We start from the raw sequence: 20,554 nt of genomic DNA on the forward strand, positions 1-20,554 counted from the left end.
CCCACTAGTCACTGCCTGCCATTCTGAAAAGGTCCCGTTTACTCCCACTCTTTGCTTCCTGTCTGCCAACCAATTCTCTATCCACATTAATTCCATACCCCCAATACCATGTGCTTTAAGTTTGCACACTAATCTCCTGTGTGGGGCCCTGTCAAAAGCCTTTTGAAAATCTAAACATACCACATCCACTGGCTCTCCCCTATCCACTCTACTATTTACATCTTCAAAAAGTTCTATAAGATTCGTCAGACATGATTTTCCTTTCACAAATCCATGCTGACTTTGTCCGATGATTTCACCTCTTTCCAAATGTGCTGTTATCACATCTTTGATAACCGCTAGCATTTTCCCCATCACCGATGTCAGACTAACCAGTCTATAATTCCCCGGTTCCCCTCTCCCTCCTTTTTTAAAAAGTGGGGTTACATAAGCCACCCTCCAATCCTCAGGAACTAATCCAGAATCGAAGGAGTTTTGAAAAATTATCACTAATGCATCCACTATTTCTTGGGCTTCTTCCTTAAGCACTCTGGGATGCAGACCATCTGGCCCTGGGGATTTATCTGCCTTTAATCCCTTCAATTTACCCAACACCACTTCCCTACTAACATGTATTTCCCTCAGTTCCTCCATCTCACTAGATCCTCGGTTCCTTACTATTTCCGGAAGATTATATATGTCCTCCTTAGTGAAGACAGAACCAAAGTAGTTATTCAATTGGTCTGCCATGTCTTTGTTCCCTATGATCAATTCACCTGTTTCTGACTGTAAAGGACCTACATTTGTCTTGACCAATCTTTTTCTTTTCATATATCTATAAAAGCTTTTACAGTCAGTTTTTATGTTCCCTGCCAGCTTTCTCTCATAATCTTTTTCCCCTTTCCTAATTAAGTCCTTTGTCCTCCTCTGCTGGTCTCTGAATTTCTCCCAGTCCTCAGGTGTGCCACTTTTTTTTTTTGCTAATTTATATGTTTCTTCTTTGGACTTGATACTATCCCTAATTTCCCTTGTCAGCCACGGGTGCACTACCTTCCCTGGTTTATTCTTTTGCCAAACTGGGATGAACAATTGTTGTAGTTCATCCATGCGATCTTTAAATGCTTGCCATTGCATATCCACTGTCAACCCTTTAAGTATCTTTTGCCAGTCTATATTAGCTAATTCACGTCTCATACCTTCAAAGTTACCGTTCTTTAAGTTCAGAACCTTTGTTTCTGAATTAACTATGTCACTCTCCATCTTAATGAAGAATTCCACCATATTATGGTCACTCTTACCCAAGGGGCCTCGCACAACAAGATTGCTAACTAACCCTTCCTCATTGCTCAATACCCAATCTAGAATGGCCTGCTCTCTAGTTGGTTCCTCGACATGTTGGTTCAGAAAACCATCCCGCATACATTCCAAGAAATCCTCTTCCTCAGCACCCTTACCAATTTGGTTCACCCAATCTATATGTAGATTGAAGTCACCCATTATAACTACTGTTCATTTATTGTACGCATTTCTAATTTCCTGTTTAATGCCATCCCCAACCTCACTACTACTGTTAGGTGGCCTGTACACAACTCCCACCAGCATTTTCTGCCCCTTAGTGTTATGCAGCTCTACCCATATCGATTCCACATCCTCCAGGCTAATGTCCTTCCTTTCTATTGCGTTAATCTCCTCTCTAACCAGCAATGCTACCCCACCTCCTTTTCTTTCCTGTCTATCCTTCCTGAATATTGAATATCCCTGGATGTTGAGCTCCCATCCTTGGTCACCCTGTAGCCATGTCTCTGTGATCCCAACTATATCATATTCATTAATGACTATCTGCACATTTAATTCATCCACCTTGTTACGAATGCTTTGTTATGAATACGTAACAAGGTTAGTACACTCACAAAGGATGCAAGAGAGAGAAGAAAACTAGCAATATGGATCAGAATGTCTTAATGACACAACTTTTGGCGGCACCACAATAATTACAGGTGCATTCTCTTACAGTAGGATCTACAGGTACCCTGAGGTTGTAGGTCAATGCAATAAATCTTAAAAACATGATGAAACATAGTTATGGTGAAACTGTTTTCTGTCAAGTTTTTTTAATGTGCTTATATTTCAGAGACATTTTAATAGACAATAGACAGTAGGTGCAGGAGTAGGCCTTTCGGCCCTTCTAGCCAGCACTGTGATCATGGCTGATCATACACAATCAGTACCCTGTTCCTGCCCTCTCCCCATATCCCTTGACCCTGCTATCTATAAGAGCTCTATCTAACTCTCTCTTGAATGCATCCAGAGACTTGGCCTCCACTGCTTTCTGGGGCAGAGCATTCCACATATCCACCACTCTCTGGGTGACAAAGTTTTTTCGCATCTCTGTTCTAAATGGCCTACCCCTTATTCTTAAACTGTGGCCTCTAGTTCTGGACTCACCCATCAGCGGGAACGTGCTTCCTGCCTCCAGTGTGTCCAATCCCTTAATAATCTTATATGTTTCAATCAGATCCCCTCTCATCCTTCTAAATTCCAGTGTATACAAGCCCAGTCGCTCCAATCTTTCAACATATGACAGTCCCGCCATTCCAGGAATTAACCTCGTGAACCTACGCTGCACTCCCTCAATAGCAAGAATGTCCTTCCTCAAATTTTAAAACGGAATAAGGTAAATTTGGGATTAGTAATATTTATTAATAACATACAAAAGTGCTTAATTAACAAATTAAACTAAAGGTTTTTTTTGAAACCCTAGCCCGCTCCCCTTTAATAAGATGTGAAATAAAATGCTGGAAATAAACAGCATATTCAGACAGCATTGCAGAATAAGAAAGAGATGGCATTTCAGGCCATTGATCCTCCTTCAAAACAGATAGGATGAAACAGGGCTGCTCGACTGATCCCGGTGTTTTTGGAGTGGTCTGGCTAATGAGGGTAATGAGAGGGAGAAAAGACAAACAAAAGGAATGTTAAAGCTGCAAAATCCGAACGATACATATTACTAAAATCATAAACCAAAAGAGGAAAGCTGGAAATCCCCAGCAGATTGGACTGTTCGTGTAGAGGCAAACATTGAATTAATTATGTTACAGATGGATAACCTTACAGTAGAACTGGACATTTCTGATATACACAGAAAAAAATGAGTTATTTGAAATAGTTGAATTCAGTACTAAAGGCTGCAACATGTCCAAGCAGAAGCTGAAGTGCTGTTGTATTGAGAAAAACACTTTTTCACCTAGAGTTGTGGATCTATGGCATGCTCTGCCTCAGAAGGCAGTGAAGGCCAATTCTCTGGATGCTTTCAAGAAAGAGTTACATAGAGCTCTTAAAGATAGCAGAGTCAAGGGATATGGGGAGAAGGCAGGAACGGGGTACTGATTGTGGGTGATCAGCCATGATCACAGCGAATGGTGGAGCTGGCTCGAAGGGCTGAATGGCCTACTCCTGCACCTGTTGTCTATTGTCTATTTCTTGTGTTGGACTTTGCACAGGAAACAAGAAGTAGAAAGATCAGAATGAGGTGGAGACTTAAAGCAGCATGTAGCTGGAAGCTCAGTATCATCCCTCTAGGACCAATGGTAAAGTCTTAACCCAGTTAGCATCTCTTCAATCACCTTGACCTCAAGCTACCAGAAGTAGTTCATTTGTTCTATTACTTGTGTACAGTTCTGGCCACCTACCTACAGGAAAGTTGTAGGATTGAAAGACTGAAAGAGTGTAGAGACAATTTACAAGGACGTTGCCAGGAATTGAATGAAAAGGAAAGGTGGGATAGTGGAATAGGTTAGGGCTTTAATATATTCTCTAGAACGTAGGGGAATGAGAGGAGAATTGATAGAGGTATACAAAATCATTGCCAGCTGGTGGTGTAGTGGCATCAGCAGCAGATTTCATGGTGACTGATCCTGATTTTGAATCCGGTCAGCTCCTTGCATACTTTCTATCCATGCTGGGTTAAGTGTCAAGCTAGCAATTCGACTTTGTAAAAACTGTCAAATGCTATGGAAGCAGCAAAAATGTCACCCAATGTGCCACAAGGCATGAACAGGAAAAACAATACAAAATTATGCATGGAGTAGGTAGGGTAAATGCAAGCAGTCTTTTTCCACTGAGGTTGGGTGAGACTAGAACTAAAGGTCACGGGTTAAGGGTGAAAGGTGAGTGTTTAAAGGGAATGTGAGGGGGAACTTCTTCACTCAGAGTGTTATAGGAGTGTGGAACAAGCTTCCTGTGGAAGCTTTCTACACAAGAAATTTGGATAGGTACATGGATGGGAAGGGTATGGAGGCTACAATCCGGTGCAGGTTGATGGGACTAAGCTGATTAATAGATCAGCATGAACTAGACAGGCTGAAGGGTCTCTTACAGAGCTGTGGTGTTCTATAACTCTATCGCTCCTTCTACCCCGTTTGCAACTTAAAACCAGCCTGTTTTCTCACTCCCCTAGTTCTGATGTAGGATCTTTGGCCTGAAAACATGGTATTATTTTTCTTTCCAAAGATGCTGCCTGACCTGCTGAGTGTTTCCAGCGTTTTTGGTTTTAATTTCAGGTTTTCAACATCTCCTTTTTTATACATTTTCAATTACCTCCATCCACACCTACCAACATGGACCTACATAGAACATTACTGCACAGCAATTGGCCATTCAGGCTATGATGTCTGTACATTGTGAGGCCAATTTAAACTGCACATCTGTCTGCACCGAGCCCATATGCCTCCGTACCCTGCTGTTCATGTGTCTGGCTAAACACCTCTTAAGTTTAGTTCACTAATACAAACAATTAAGCTGACTAAGGTTGAGTGACAGAGGATCCAGCTGGCGTTTTCCTAGAATAATGATGGTCTGCCACTGGAATCTATGGGGAATGCAGCTGAAGAGTTGGGTAACAGGTCCTGCATCCCAATATTTCAGTAAACCCCAGACTCGAAGCATGTGCATGTAAGTCCAGACTTAATTTAGTTTGAATGCCCAAACACAGATGAATGCTTACTGTATGGCTGGCTGCAGCCAGTCCTATAACTTCAGTTCCCATTTTGTAGTGAAGTTCCTCACAATACACCAGTATATAACTTGCATTACACTCTAAAAGATGTGCGGAATTACTCACCTGCAGGTTCTACCTCCTGCAGTCCAATAGCCATCGCTTTCCAAGGTAAAGACGATTCATCTTGAAAATTAAATTTAAGAAGTTTTGTTCTTGTAGCATAATACCACATACACCATTCACTATTTCAGTGGGGTTTTCAGTGACGTAACAGGAAAAACAGTGCAATAACATTTATTCATCCAAATAATCAAGTTGCTGTCCTATCAAGAGGCTAGACAGTTTGAGCCTGCTTTGGAGTTCAGAAGAATGAGCTGTGATTTTACGGAGACATGAAAGATCCTGAGGGTACCGGACAAGATAAATGTTCAGATGTTCCCACTAAAAAAAAACAAGGAGCATTGCTACAAGATATGGAGTTGGTAATTCAAAAAGATGTGTAGCAATTTCTTTTTGCAGACAATAGTGAATCTCTGGAATTCTCTACCCTGAGGGTGTGCAGATTAGATCATTAAAGTATTTAAGGTGAAGGAGGATATGTTTTGAAAAGTCAGGGTAATGAGAGTATTGGGGAACCAGAGTAAATGACAAATTTAGGCCAGTGTTGATCAGCTGTGATCATATTGAATGATGGAACAGATTTGAGGTGCTGAGTCATCCAGTCCTGCCCTAATTTCCTTGTGTTTTTGTATATGCATTTGTTTTAAGGGTACAGAGTGAAAATAGCAAAGCCAGTATGAGTGTAAATGGTTGATTAATTTCCTTACCAATTAATTAGGTGACAGATTACTGTCCCATTTCAGTTCTTTGACAAGCATAGTGTTGGCTCTTTGTGAATGAACCCCACTGAGCCGGCTTTATGAATGTAAATGATTATTATGTCATTTTACATCTAAAATTCATTTATTTGCTCATCTTTCATAAATGCCTCAGCTTCTGGCTGTGCCGGCTTGTTAACAACTGTTCAAATAAAACATAATTTACAATTTTTTAACCTTAACATCAACAGCTAATATCAATAGCTGCCATTGAGTTTTGCAGATTAAAATGCTTCAATTCTTCACTTTCAAACAATGTTAGTAACAAATGAAGCTTTTACCTTAAGCAAGAGGGAATCTTTCAATCTCCTTTCATAATTATTTGTTCTGCAACAAATTTCTTTTCAGTTTTCTTTCTGCATTCTGTGTCACTTTCACAAATTCCTTGCATCACAAATTTGCTTTGGTATCCATTTCATTTCTGCTTGAAACTGAAATTTTGATACCACAATTGTTCACCAACATCTCTGAGCTGGGAACAAGGAGAAAGTATTAATCTTATGTGTGCTTGGCATGGTTCATTTTTCCCTTGTGTTTCTGCTGTTTTGTTTTTAGGATACAACTAAAGCACTGCCCATGAATCTAAACCCCATAAACAAAAGGGATGAATAAAAATGATCAGTTTGTAATGTTTGAAATATAACTTAATTGAGGCAAATGACAGATTTATTATTTCAAGATAGGAAATTAAACCAAAAATAATGCAGTTATTTTGAAAACTATTACAGGCAGCAGTCCTTATGTAAAAGGATTATCATCCGAGGAGAGTTTGATGCTCTGGGTCTGTACTCGCTGGAATTCAGAAGGATGAGGGGGGGATCTCACAGAAACCTTTGGAATGTCGAAAGGCCTAGACAGAGTAGATGTTGACAGGATGTTTCTCATGATGGGAGAGTCTAGGACAAGAGGGGATAGCCTCAGGATAGAGGGGTGCCCTTTCAAAACAGAGATGCAGAGAAATTTCTTTAGCCATTTTAGCAATTTGTTGTCATATGCAGCTGTGGAGGTCAGGCTGTTGGGTGTTAAGGCAGAGATTGATAGGTTTTTGATTGGACATGGCACCAAAGGTTATAGGGAGAAGGCCGGGAACTAGGGTTGAGGAGGAGATTATAAAAAGGATCAGCCATGATTGAATGGTGGAGCAGACTCGATGGGCCAGATGGCCTAATTCCGCTCCTATGACTTATGGTTTTACAGTCTTCTTGAAAGCCAGAAGTGCAATGCAGAAGCATCACTCCTTGAATATTAAGCATCAGCTTCCCCAATGGCTTGTTTAAATACAATATTCTTGCATCATGGTAGGTCTGACCAATGAGGGAGGATGCACAGATTACTGACAAAGACATATGCTTCTCTCTAGTGGAGTGACAGTTCAAGTTATATCACAATGAGAGTTCAGAGAAATATAGGCAGTGAACAAGAATACGATGTGTGAAAAGATTTGTTGTTCACATTCATGGGAGGAGTAGAGCAACAAAATATTTTTAGAGTTTGCACAGATCTTGGAATCTGTTAAGAGTTTTAAATGACTGAATCAGAGTAGATAAGCAGGAACCAATAATGGATATTTAGGTTTCCAAGATCTACCTGAAGGGTATAACGTACAAGGTGATCAAGTAACAGCTGGGAAGTAAGATTAACCTAAATTATTTTTGTCTGGTGTAACAGAATATATCCTTTTTTTTGTATCCTGGCTTTCTATGCTTTTGTTAAAGAGTTTAGAAGATTGAGATGCATTGAAACAAGTAAGTCATTGCAGGGCTTTTTTGAGATAGGAGGGACCGTGGCCACAGTGTGCAGAGGCCTGTTTTTGTCCTGGATGGAATTGATCTCACATTATTGGGAGCTTCACCTAATTAAGTAGGCGAAGAGAGTTCAATCACACTCCTGACTTGAACTTTTCAGTTAGTGGATGGTCTTTAGAATGTTAGCAACTTGCTACGGTATACTCTTCTCTGACCTCTTGTATTTACATTGTTGGTCCAGTTGAGTTTCTGCTCAATGGTGACCCTCAAGAAGTTAACAGTGAGGGACTTGGTCATGTATTTGAATATCAAGGTAGTTTGATGCTCCATTGATGGAGAAAGCTTTTGTCTATTAACTCTGACACTTTTTTCTAATTAATAGCCTATCACTAAATGCTAGATGAAGGTTTGAACTCCACTTTCTGACAAGCTGCAATTGAACATTGTACAATCATTGACTAAGGTAGCTGAGGTTAAAACACAGCCTTGAGGAACTCTACAGTAATGTAGTGGGATTGGGATAATTGACCTTCATCAACTACAAATATTTTCCTCTATGCACGATGTGACTCCAGACATCGAGGAGTTATTTCACGTATTTTATTTCCATGTAAGAGGAGGTTATGCAGCCCATTGTGGTCAGGTCAGCTATTCTTACCATCCCATTCCCCCAATTTGTTCCTTGCAGTGTCTTTCATATGTGCATCAGCTCCACAACACAACTCCTGCTTTTCTTTCCATTCATCTACACAGGGCCAATTAACCTATCAACTAACAAGTCTTTGGGATCCCATATCTGGACAAACATTGCTTTGATGTTCCAGGCTAACACAGTTGTCCGTTGCATTTGAAAATAAGCCACATGCTATGCTAAAGGAGCCCTTCTAAAATCTAGTTACTTCCAGGAAAGAAGTATCCTCTGTACAGGCACACACCTGGTCTTGACTAGGTCATGCAAATAGGCTTGTAGGAAGAAATTACACATTGAAGAGTGGCCCATCCAACTCTACACTTCCTATTGATTGCACTCACACAATCACCCCCCTCCTCCCCACCCTTTGCATTTTTCAATCTCTTCCTGAGTGCAAATATAAGCGATGGTGTGGTGTAAACTCTGCCATATTGTCTGTCAGAAGAGGAATTGTTCCATACTAGCATGTCCCGTGTCTGTCGTTAACTTAATACTAACTGGCTCCAGTTGGGTTATTCAGTATACATGCAGGCCACTCACATGATCATTTTAACCACTTTCTACTTGAAAGTGCTTGAGATTTACTATTCAAACTGCTCAGTCCTAATCCTATAGAAAGATTTGCCCAAAGAGGACTCGTAGATTTTTTATAGTACCGTGTTATTGTCTACTTGGACATTGGTGTAGTATAAAAGGTGAATGAGTGCAGCAAACAACATTGAAAATGGAACCTCTCCAATTACAGGTTGCTTCAACAGCTCAAACATTGATTTTGTCAACTCTTTTTAAAAAAATTTGGCAAACATTCTAGGACTCTGTCTGTACAATTAACAACTGTACTAGGGCTCCATCATATTATTGACCTTGAGGTGTGGGCTCAGCAAGCCCTCACCCTTACCCAGAATACATTGCAGCTTGTGGTGCTTTGCTCCCCTGGTGGAGAGTTATCTACAGTTACCTCAGGCAGCATGCACAGAAATGACCTTTGGCACAGTTCTCTATCCTACATCTATATTCTAGAAAGATTGATTTTTCTTATACATCAAGTTTGGTACCTGCTCCAGAACATTTCTTCATAACAGTACTCACTATTTAAGCCAAATACATTGACTAAAGACTGTCCTTTAATAATTAAAATCATAGTTATGAAGTCATAGAGCCTCATCTTCTGCCTCTGCTTAGCATTTTATTTGTAGACTGAGCTGGGCTCGTATTTGGTGGTAATTGGTTTCCTATAGCTACCTAAAAACTATAGTGTTAATGATTTTTCATAAAGTTTGACCACCTAATAAAAAGTTGCCCTACCAACAGCTTTCAGCAAATTCTGGAACATTTCTAATCTGCTATCTTCAATAGTGCAAATTTTGGAACTCACTGTTTATATGAGAAACTAGTGTGTGATTATCACAACAGTTCTAATATTTATCTGTGTTTCATTCAATTGTTGATATCCAAACAAGAACATGAACGTAACTGTATTCAGCCTCCATATTCTTAATTTCATAGTATAAAAATACATACAGAGCAGTAGTTCAAAAAAACACGCCTATTCTTCGTGCAAGAATCACTGCTGTAGTTCACACAGAAAGCAATGGTTTAATTGATTGAACGTATGAGTTCATTGAGAAAATAGACAAGAGTCCCAGGAGTCTTCCTAATATGATTCAAGATAAAAGGAAAAAGTAATCCTAGAGTTACAGAAATTCATTCCATTAAGTAACAATTGCTTTTGTATGTCTCCAGCTCAGTCTGTAGTTTGTCCCTCATCATATTTCCCCATTTTTCTCTCTTACAATTTTTTATTGGTTCCTTCTACATACTCAGGCTTAAGATTACAACATATGCATTGACAAAATCAATGATTTACATGGAACTATATATCAGAGACATGGTTGGAGGAGGCAGCCCCTCACTCAGATTATTTTATGAAGGTTATGTAACAACAAAGTTTTAAGTTTGTTTCACCCCCAGGATGGATATAAAGTTACAGATGCCAATAATTCACTTCAGAAGTACCAGAACTTATTACATACTCCTCTGTTAAATTTCAAAAATAAAAAATATTGGTCAATTCCCCATGGTCACTATAAGGTTACAGTATTGAGTCTGAGGGAATAAGAGCAGGCAATTTATCCTGGATGTGGTTGCAGCCCATTCTGAAGAAATACGAGTCTATTATCTCACTTAGATGAAAGATTCACATGAAATGAGTACAAACCATTGCATCCCAATTTCCAGTTCATGCAGGTCTTAATTGCCCTCAATTTAGGACTAAATTGGCAATCTTACTTAGATATATCATGTGATAGCTGGAATGGGAAAGGAAGAATGTCACTAATATAGTAAGAAGGAATTTATAGAGTCTGAAAATCACTCTCGTTTGGCAACCATTGTCATCGTTGAGCATTCTCAAGTTGTCTTTACCATTTTCTCAGAGTGAAGAGAAACAGATAACACTCAATAATGGTTACTGCTTCCCCAGAAGAGAAAGTATTCCATTTCCCAAAACTCACTCCAGAAAAACTTCAAAGGGATTTTTAGAAAGATATCAACCCTAAGTACAAGAGTTGAGAATGATGGGAAATGCCATAACCATTTACCTTTTACACTGTGCATGTCCAGTGCATTTCTTTGTTGCTGTTGAATGGTATACTAACATGAAAACCAATACTCTGTGGCGATACAAGCTTGAGCTATGATTGAAAAAGGATGTTACAGATGGAATTTCTACTTTGCGTTGTAAAATTCTTACGTACCTCCAGTTCTTCGTTATCTGAACAAAAAATTTTCCCAAAATTCATACACTATTCACTAACCTGTTTTCAAAAGCAAAATAGAAGGACTGTACACAATTTGTTGTTACTAAAACGTTTGGTTGCAGTGTCTTTGCTAGTATTTTGGAATAAGTGTAAAGAGCTCGTCTTTAAAAAAAAGCCAAAGAGAGAGTATTGGACAAGTTAAAGGTAGTTGTCCCAGCGGGAATCATTCAGAAGCATTAGTGGATCAGCAATAACACAATTAATGATCTCAGTTACTGAACTAGCTCTTTGAATTACTAAGCTGCTAAGCAGAAAGCTTTTCTCTGGCAAAGCACGTCGTAAACATTCAACTCTGTTATCTACATTGTTTTAAAAGTTCTAAGCGTTATATATGCATATCAGCAAGAAACGTATGAAAATGGCAGTATTATGACATCTGCTTGTATGGTGTCTGGGAAAGTTTGATCACCAATTCAAAATTATAAATAGATTTCCAGGTTGCTAATCTTATTTGCTAATCTTGTACAGTCCACTAGTCTTGTTCATTCTGGATACAGACTAAAAGGCAACTATCTTTTACTTATCCTTTTTTCACTTAAGCTGTGCTCAGAAGACTTCTCTTTTTCCATAAATAGCAAGTTGTTTAAAACCCTGGGCAGTAGGTTCTGAAACTCTGGATTTTATTTACAATCGATTAGAAATAGGACCAGAATCAGGTTTATTATCACTGATATTTTTTGTGAAGTTTGGTGTTTTGTGGCAGCAGTACAGAGCAAGACATAAAATTGACAGTAATTTACAATAAATATGAAAATAGTGCAAAAAAGGAATAGGGAGGTAATGTCCATGGACCGTTCAGAAATCTGATGGCGGAGGGGAAGAAGCTGTTCCTAAAATGTTGTGAGTGGGTCTTCTGTATTTCATCCCTGGCGATGAGAAGAAGGGATGTCCCAGATGGTGATGTCTTTGCTAGATGTTACTTTTCTAGATGTCAGTCTGCTATTAACAATCATGTAAGCAAGTTGCATTAGAAGGATTATATTTTAAAATGCTAGTCTTTGCAAAGTCTTCCGACTTTTCAGACTTCATTATTTCTGTTACTTGTGCATATTTTTAGAGCTCCTTTAAAAAGTAATAAACCAGCTTGGTGTAGGTTAACTGGACAGATAAATCAGCATATCTGCTGGGGATTTGCTGGGTTGTTGCTCCAGCACATGACTTCAGAAAGTGTCTAACAGCAAAGCCCAGTCTGGAAATCCCAGTAAACAACTGTCAGAAAGGTTTTGAACTCCTGCCTTGCACAAGTATTCAAAGCTTCCTGACAGTCTTGGAAGAAGGTTGTCAGAGCTGCTGACATTTTTCAGAAAAAGATAATTTTTTCATTATTGTAAAAATCTTTCTCATGTAACTTTGAATTAAGTAATTCCTACACTCGGAGTATGTGAAGTCTCTTGATCTCCTATTTCAGTGTGGTTTACAATATAACCAGAATGCTGGCAAGAAAATTGCAAAATCTATACGTGTCAGGCAGTCAGGTAGGTGTGGTATAACAGCAACCGAACTACCTTGAAAGCAAGTACGTAATTCCCCAGTTTTGTTTTTGTTTGTTTCGTTCTGAACTTTGTACAATGGTAAATACGGCAGATGTCAGCATAATTTTCAGCAAATCTTCCTCTGTATGTCTCAGGATTGTTTAAAAGGCACACTTATTTTTAACAAGATATCAAATTATATTTTAAGTTGTAACCATTAATGTTACATCATAATGTGATGCAATATTAACTAAAGTGCTCATAGGAACAGCATAAAGTGCCTCAGTGCATCTTGATTTACAGCAATATTCCAAATGCAAAAATACCTTAAATTATCCCCAGCAAGCAATGAAGTGAATGTGCGTTGTCAATAGAACTGGTTTCATTTTTAAATTTTTATTTTTTGTTTTCATTTCAAAATTTTAAACACAAACTGCAATCCAACAACAGTATAGTATGCAACATCTGCAAGCCAATAGGCACGATTACAATTTTACAGAGAAAACTAGAATTATGTTGAAGTTTAAAAACAAAAATGTAGGAAAAGAATTTAAAGCATTATTCCTTTATTAAAGAATGTGACAGCTAAATCAATCAGGCTACAGTTTAAGTTCTAAGTGTCACTGACTTGCATTCAGGGAAAAGTATAGGAAATAATTGTTACTTTGATTTTTTTAAAGTTCCTGATAATGTTTTTATACTTTTAATATTTCATTTGGCTCACCTCCCTCTCAAAATAATTGTTGCCAGATAATCAAAATGACATTCTAAAATAATTTTGTATTTTGCTCTTTCAACTATTGGAAAGATTTGCTTACTCTTTTTCCAAAGTCTTGTTAGTGAAATTGGATGAAATCAAAACAGTTGGCTGACCCCAAATGAATAAGTGTATCAATAATGGAAAATGGATATAGTTTTAGTAGTTAACGATGGTGCTTTGGTAGTTTGATGTGTAAACTTCTAGTGTTCATCCTTGGATTTCTATTTAATGTGAAAACATAATATTCAGTAGCAGTGCCATAAATTTTTGATAAACAATTTTACAGGATTCTATTTACATTAGATGGGAGAAGGATAAATTTACTCTTGTTTTAGAATAGCATTCCATTATTCTATCTATCTTTCCTGTGGTAAGATAAAACCAGTGGGCTTGCCTACATTACACAAAGGGTCTACTATTTTATATAATCAAGGTCATTGGTTTATGGTGATTAAATACATTAAATTAAACTTTTATTGGATGGATTTCACAGCTTTTAGAATCACAGTATAGTATGCAACGTCTGCAAGCCAATAGGCATGATTACAATTTTACAAAGAAGGTGGAATTATGTTGAACTTTAAAGACAAATAATAACCAATCCAAATTGGTTCTGGACTGAAATGTACACTCCAACTTGTAGAAGTAGAAAGTGTGTGTGTGTGTGTGTGTGTGTGTGTGTGTGTGTGTGTGTGTGTGTGTGTGTGTGTGTGTGTGTGTGTGTGTGTGTGTGTGTGTGTGTACGTACATACATGGGGCAGTAGTGTCCTGGGCAGCCAGTAAGTATAATGAGAGTGTTACTCCCTTTCTTCAAAGATGACATATTAACAGTTTTATGGCAGCCCTGACCTCGCTCTAACAAAGGCCCCAGTATTCCTGCATTTTAGGCATACTGTACACTCACAGTGAATGCATTATCTAAGACTTCACATTATTTTCAGTTGCTGTAAAAAACAACATTAATGAGATTGGACTAAATTTACTTGCACAATTCAGAATAGAATAGGTTTTTGCATATCAGGAAATTAACATCAAAGAGTGCATTTACAAGCATCAACTTAGAGAAAATACCATTTTATGAAAAGTGACAATTGCCAGTGCTAGAATGCTTCAAAGACACCGTTTGAAATGCAATTATCTATTTCAAGATATCCATTTGTAAAATGTATAATAAATATATATAAAGTCTTATTTCCTTTGATCATGATTACAATATAGGTAATGTTCCTACATATGTCTCAAACCTGATTTTTTTTTCTCATTTACTATTTTATGACCCTGACAGACCACCGCTCTTGATAAGGAGAGGCAGGTTTTCCGAAGAAGATGCAACCAGGATGTGAGGAGAAGCTATGTGGTACAAACTAATGCACCAGAACACAACTCTGAATCTGAAGATTACTCACCAAGCTCGTCTGAGACTGTTCGTTCACCAAATTCTCCCTTTTAATAAGCCCTGTTCCCATTACCAAGCTCTAATTGCTTAGTGCAATTTTATAAATCATTTCTGAAGAAATAATGAATGTTTAGTTAATTAGCTAGGACGATGTTGCACTGATATATGAACAGTATTGATTCTAGCATGGTTTAATGGAAAAGCACAAGGCATGTGAAGGTGTAGGTGAATGCAGCTGCTTTGCAATTCAGCCATTGTCTGTATTCTTAACTATTTAGGTGCTGGATTTTCCTCGCACCATGAAAAACATTGACGTTTTCAGTTTCTGATTTTTTTTTGAAAAGAAACAAGTTATGGTGCAAAAATTATACTGTTGTTCAAAGGATTCTGAATCTCTGTGAAGGAGGAATATTTCTCAGTATATGAATCCTGAATTCTTCAATATAATCAGTGTCCAATGCATTTTCTAAAGCAACTTTTATCTTGGGTTCCAGAATAAGTTGCAACAGTTAAAATAATTGTTACATCCACGGTAAGTAACTTGATTACTCTAAAATGTAGTACGATGAAACTTTGATTGGACAGTACTTTACAGAGCATAGAATGGTGAGATAGGTGACTAGGATTGTATCACTGAACAGCAGTATTGTACGATATGACAAACTAAAGTAAAGCTCCACAGTTTGATATTTAGTTCTTAGGAAAGTAATGAAATTTATGTTAGAATACTTGTATCAACTGTGTAAAACATTCCTAAAAGTGAAAAACTTTCACATGGATAAACTTTTGCAATTGTAAAACCTCTGAGATATCAGGCAAGAAACATCTAAGGCCAAAATCTTCCCCACAGACTATTTTGTAGAACATTGTAAAAGTTAACTCCTGTGAAATGTCATTGCTTTACAGTAGTCATCATCTGACTATGTGTGGTGCATACTACAATACATAAACAAGCCAAATCTGTGAATAAATGATTTATTGAAAACCAGAAGAATGCATAATGGAAGTTGAGTTGTTTCTTATCATTCTGAAAGTGGACACTCCAGAATTTTTTGTGGCTTTGTCTGGTTATTAAATATTCTGCACAGATTTATTTATTTGAACACTAAGTGAGTGTCAGAGAATGTCAGAGCAAGAAACCTTAAACTAACTTGCTTCTGATATCATGTTTCTGAGCTTTTGGTGCAGACCTCTTGCTGTGTGTAAGCTTCCTTGATTTTGAAGCCAGCTCGAAGTACGTCTCTTCGCTGCCCAGCTGCCTCTGACTGGGATCCAGCTGCCAAGGGATTATCAAAACCATTGGCACAGGTACTAGAGCTGGTACCTCACAGTTGCAGCAACCTGGGTTCAATTCTGACTTCAATATTGTCTGCAAAGAGTTTGCTTGTTCTTCCTGAGGATACGTGGATAGTGCAGGTGAGTAGTGGGTTACAGAGAAAATTAGTGAGAGACAACACACACAAAATGCTGGTGGAACATAGCAGGCCAGGCAGCATCTATAGGGAGAAGCACAGTCGACGTTTCGGGCCGAGACCCTTCGTCAGGACTAACTGAAAGAAAAGATAGTAAGAGATTTGAAAGTAGTGGGGGGAGGGGGAAACGCAAAATGATAGGAGAAGACCGGAGGGGGTGGGATGAAGCTAAGAACTGGAAAGGTGATTGGCGAAAGTGAGACAGAGCTGGAGAAGGGAAAGGATCATGGGACGGGAGGCCTCGGGAGAAAGAAAGGGGGGAAAGCACCAGAGGGAGATGGAGAACAGGCAAACAACTAGATATGTCAGGGATGGGGTAAGAAGGGGAGGAGGGGCATTAATGGAAGTTAGAGAAGTCAATGTTCATCCATCAGGTTGGAGGCTACCCAGCCGGTATATAAGGTGTTGTTCCTCCAACCTGAGTTTGAATTCATTTTGACAATAGAGGAGGCCATGGATAGACATGTCAGAATAGGAATGGGACGTGGCGTTAAAATGTGTGGCCATTGGGAGATCCTGCTTTCTCTGGCGGACCGAGCATAGGTGTTCAGCGAAACGGTCTTCCAGTCTGCGTCGGGTCTCACCAATATATAAAAGACCACACTGGGAGCACCGGACGCAGTATACCACACCAGCCGACTCACAGGTGAAGTGTCGCCTCACCTGGAAGGACTGTCTGGGGCCCTGAATGGTGGTGAGGGAGGAAGCGTAAGGGCAGGTGTAGCACTTGTTCCGCTTACAAAGGTAAGTGCCAGGAGGGAGATCGGTGGGAAGGAATGGGAGGATGAGTAGACAAGGGTGTCGCGTAGGGAGCGATCCCTGCGGAAATCAAAAAGTGGGGGGGGGGAAGAGAAAGATGTGCTTGGTAGTGGGATCCCGTTGGAGGTGGCGGAAGTTATGGAGAATTATACATTGGACCTGGAGGCTGGTGGGGTGGTAGATGAGGACAAGGGGAACCCTATCCTGAGAGGGGTGGCAGGCGGATGGGGTGAGGGCAGATGTGCAGGAAATGGGAGAGGTGCATTTGAGAGCACAGTTGATGGTGGAAGAAGGGAAGCCCCTTTGTTTAAAAAAGGAAGACATCTCCTTTGTCCTGGAATGAAAAGCCTCATCCTGAGAGCAGATGCAGCGGAGACGGAGGAATTGTGAGAAGGGGATAGCATTTTTGCAAGAGACAGGGTGGGAAGAGGAATAGTCCAGGTAGCTGTGAGAGTCTGTAGGCTTATAGTAGATATCAGTAGATAAGCCGTCTCCAGAGATGGAGACAGAAAGATCAAGAAAGGAGAGGGAGGTGTCGGAAATGGGCCAGGTAAATTTGAGGGCAGGGTGAAAGTTGGAGGCAAAGTTAATGAAGTCAATGAGCTCAGCATGCGTGCAGGAGGCAGCGCCAATGTAGTCGTCGATGTAGCGAAGGAAAAGAGGGGGCCGGACACCCGTTATCATTTCGCAATTCCTCCTCCCCCACTACTTTCAAATCCCTTACTATCTTTCCTTTCAGTTAGTCCTGATGAAGGGTCTCGGCCTGAAACGTCGACAGTGCTTCTCCTTATAGATGCTGCCTGGCCTGCTGTGTTCCACCAGCATTTTGTGTGTGTTGTTTGAATTTCCAGCATCTGCGGATTTCCTCATGTTTTCTCTTTAAATTAGTGAGAGAATTGACTTTTGTCATCTCACAAAGCAATCCCAATGATTCTGACCAGAGTCCAGGAGTAATATGGCCTAACTGATCCAGCTGACAAATTGCCTACATAAGGTAGCCTGCATTAGCGTCATATCTTTTTAAACTTTTCCTATCATGTACTTCTCCAAATGTCTTTTAAACATCATTATTTAATTAGGCACTTTAACACGGTCATCCCACTGCACCAGTTCTAAAGAAGAATCACTAAAGTAGTGGTTCCCAACCTGGGGTCCACAGACTCCTCGGTTAATGGTGAGGGTCCATGGCATTAAAAAGGTTGGGAACTCCTGAAGTGAAAAAAGGTGACAAGCCCTGCTTAGAGTGTTGGTTAAACTCTGCATTTAGGCACATTAGCTGTAACAATGATCGTTTGAATCAGGAATTTAAAAGAAAATCTTGCCAATCCTGGAAATTTTATTTATTTTTTTAAAGATTCCATGCAGAAACATGTCTAACGATCCCAAGCTGCCCAAATGCACCCAAGTGACCAATTAACCGACTAACCTGTATGTCTTTGGAAAGAAGGAGGAAACTGGTGCGCCTGGAGAAAATCCTGACAGTCATAGAGCTCCTTAAACACAACGGCGGGAAATGAACACAGGTCACTGGGAAAATCCTGACAGTCATAGAGCTCCTTAAACACAGCGGCGGGAAATGAACACAGGTCACTGGGAAAATCCTGACAGTCATAGAGCTCCTTAAACACAGCGGCGGGAAATGAACACAGGTCACTGGCACAAAATCTGAAACAGAAACAAAAAATGCTGGAAAAATATATCAGCACAGCAAGATGTGCTTAAGGAAAAATAAACAGTCAACATTTTTCTGTCCGAGATCCTTCATATCTAACCTTCACAATTAAGTGAAAGAAATTATTCTATATTAGCTCCTTTCTATGTAGAAATGAATTGGCCCACTTCACTTGGCCAGGTTCACCAGTTATTTCTACCTTCACATGGTAATCATGAACTTCCATCAGATCACAAGATCAGAAGATTGAAGCCATCGATCTCTCACGCGCGCGCACACACACACACACACACACACACACACACACGTACACACACACACACACGCACACACACACACACGCACACACACATACACACACACACACATACACGCACACGCACACACATACATACACACACATACATACACACACACATATACACACACATACATACACACACACATACACACACACACAGGCACAGACACATGCACACACACATGCACACAGACACACACACGTACACACATACATACACACGCACGCACACACACATGCACACAGACACACACACATGCGCACACACATATACACACGCGTGCACACACACACACACACACACACACACATACACACACACACACACACACACACACACACACACACACACACACACACACACACACACACACACACACACAAATCCTGCTGCAACAATTTAGGACCAACACCAATAAATATTTTCAAAGTACAAAGTTAATTTTCAGGAGAGAGATACCAGATTTACATAATATCAATTAAGGTGTTATACAACTCACTTGAACAAAGAGATCATAGTCAGTAATCTATGGTATTTAATTCAGTTTTGTATTACTTTTCCATTTTCCATTTCTACAATTTACATAAATAAGACAGTTACTGTAATGCAGTAGGCAAACTAAAATTTCCATCTTCTCGATGACTCAGCTACTTTTGTTATAACTTAGCTTCAAAGTCCAGCGAGTCTGAATCAGTTTATCATGCAATTTGCTGTTGCTGTCTTTTTTCACCAGAAAGGTGTTTTTTTTTTAAATCTGCTTTGACCTATAGTTTGAGTAGCTTGAGCAAAGAGAGAGGGAATGTTCCATTAAGAGACTGAACGTTTTACTGAGAAATAGATGGAAAAGGTTGACCTGAGTTATCCTGGCAGTCAGAACCAGCAAAACCAGTGAGGAAAGTGACATTAGAGCCAACTTTCAAACACCAAAGACAAGAAGACTATTAAACCATAAGCCACAAGAGCAGAGTTAAGCCATTCAGCCCATCGAGTCTGCTCCACCACTCCATCATAGCTGAAAATGGACTTAAAAATGTTACCAGGTTAGGAGAAGAAAACTCTCAGATAGTACTTAAATACAAAGCAAATTTCTAAATGAAGTGCAGTTTGTAATTCAACAAAAACTAGAGTGAATATAGGAAAGATGTCAATAAGATTGAAAGAGCGCAGAGAGCATTTATAAGGATGTTGCCAGGATTTGAGATCATGAGTAATAAGGAAAAGTTGATGGAGCTATACAAAATTATGAAGGGTATAAATAGGGTAAATGCAAGCAGGCTTTTTTTCACTGATATTGGGTGAGACTAGAACTAAAAGTCATAGGTTAAGGGTGAAAGATGAAATATTTAAGGGAAACATAAGGGCAAATTCATCCACACCCAGAGAATGGTGAGAGTGAAACAAGCTGGCAGTTGAAGTGGTGGATGGGGGTTCAATTTCAGCAGTTAAGAGAGATTTGACAATAGACAATAGACAATAGGTGCAGAAGTAGACCATTCGGCCCTTCGAGCCTGCACCGCCATTTTGATATCATGGCTGATCATCTACTATCAATACCCGGTTCCTGCCTTGTCCCCATATCCCTTGATTCCCCTATCCATAAGATACCTATCTAG

At 39.5% G+C, this 20,554-nt stretch overlaps 1 protein-coding gene across 1 annotated transcript in view; it reads left to right on the forward strand.

The window, feature by feature from the left end:
• Positions 1–15,716, forward strand: part of dclk1a (doublecortin-like kinase 1a) — a 278,189-nt gene extending 262,473 nt beyond the window's left edge. Inside the window, exon 16 of the mRNA XM_059963285.1 lies at positions 14,626–15,716. Coding sequence (XP_059819268.1) covers positions 14,626–14,790 — 165 coding nt within the window. The 3' untranslated portion in view covers positions 14,791–15,716. The remainder of the gene's footprint in view (positions 1–14,625) is intronic.
• The last annotated feature ends 4,838 nt before the right edge of the window (positions 15,717–20,554 follow it).

The sequence above is a fragment of the Hypanus sabinus genome, chromosome 3 (genome assembly GCF_030144855.1).
Source record: "Hypanus sabinus isolate sHypSab1 chromosome 3, sHypSab1.hap1, whole genome shotgun sequence".
NCBI classification, from domain to species: domain Eukaryota; kingdom Metazoa; phylum Chordata; class Chondrichthyes; order Myliobatiformes; family Dasyatidae; genus Hypanus; species Hypanus sabinus.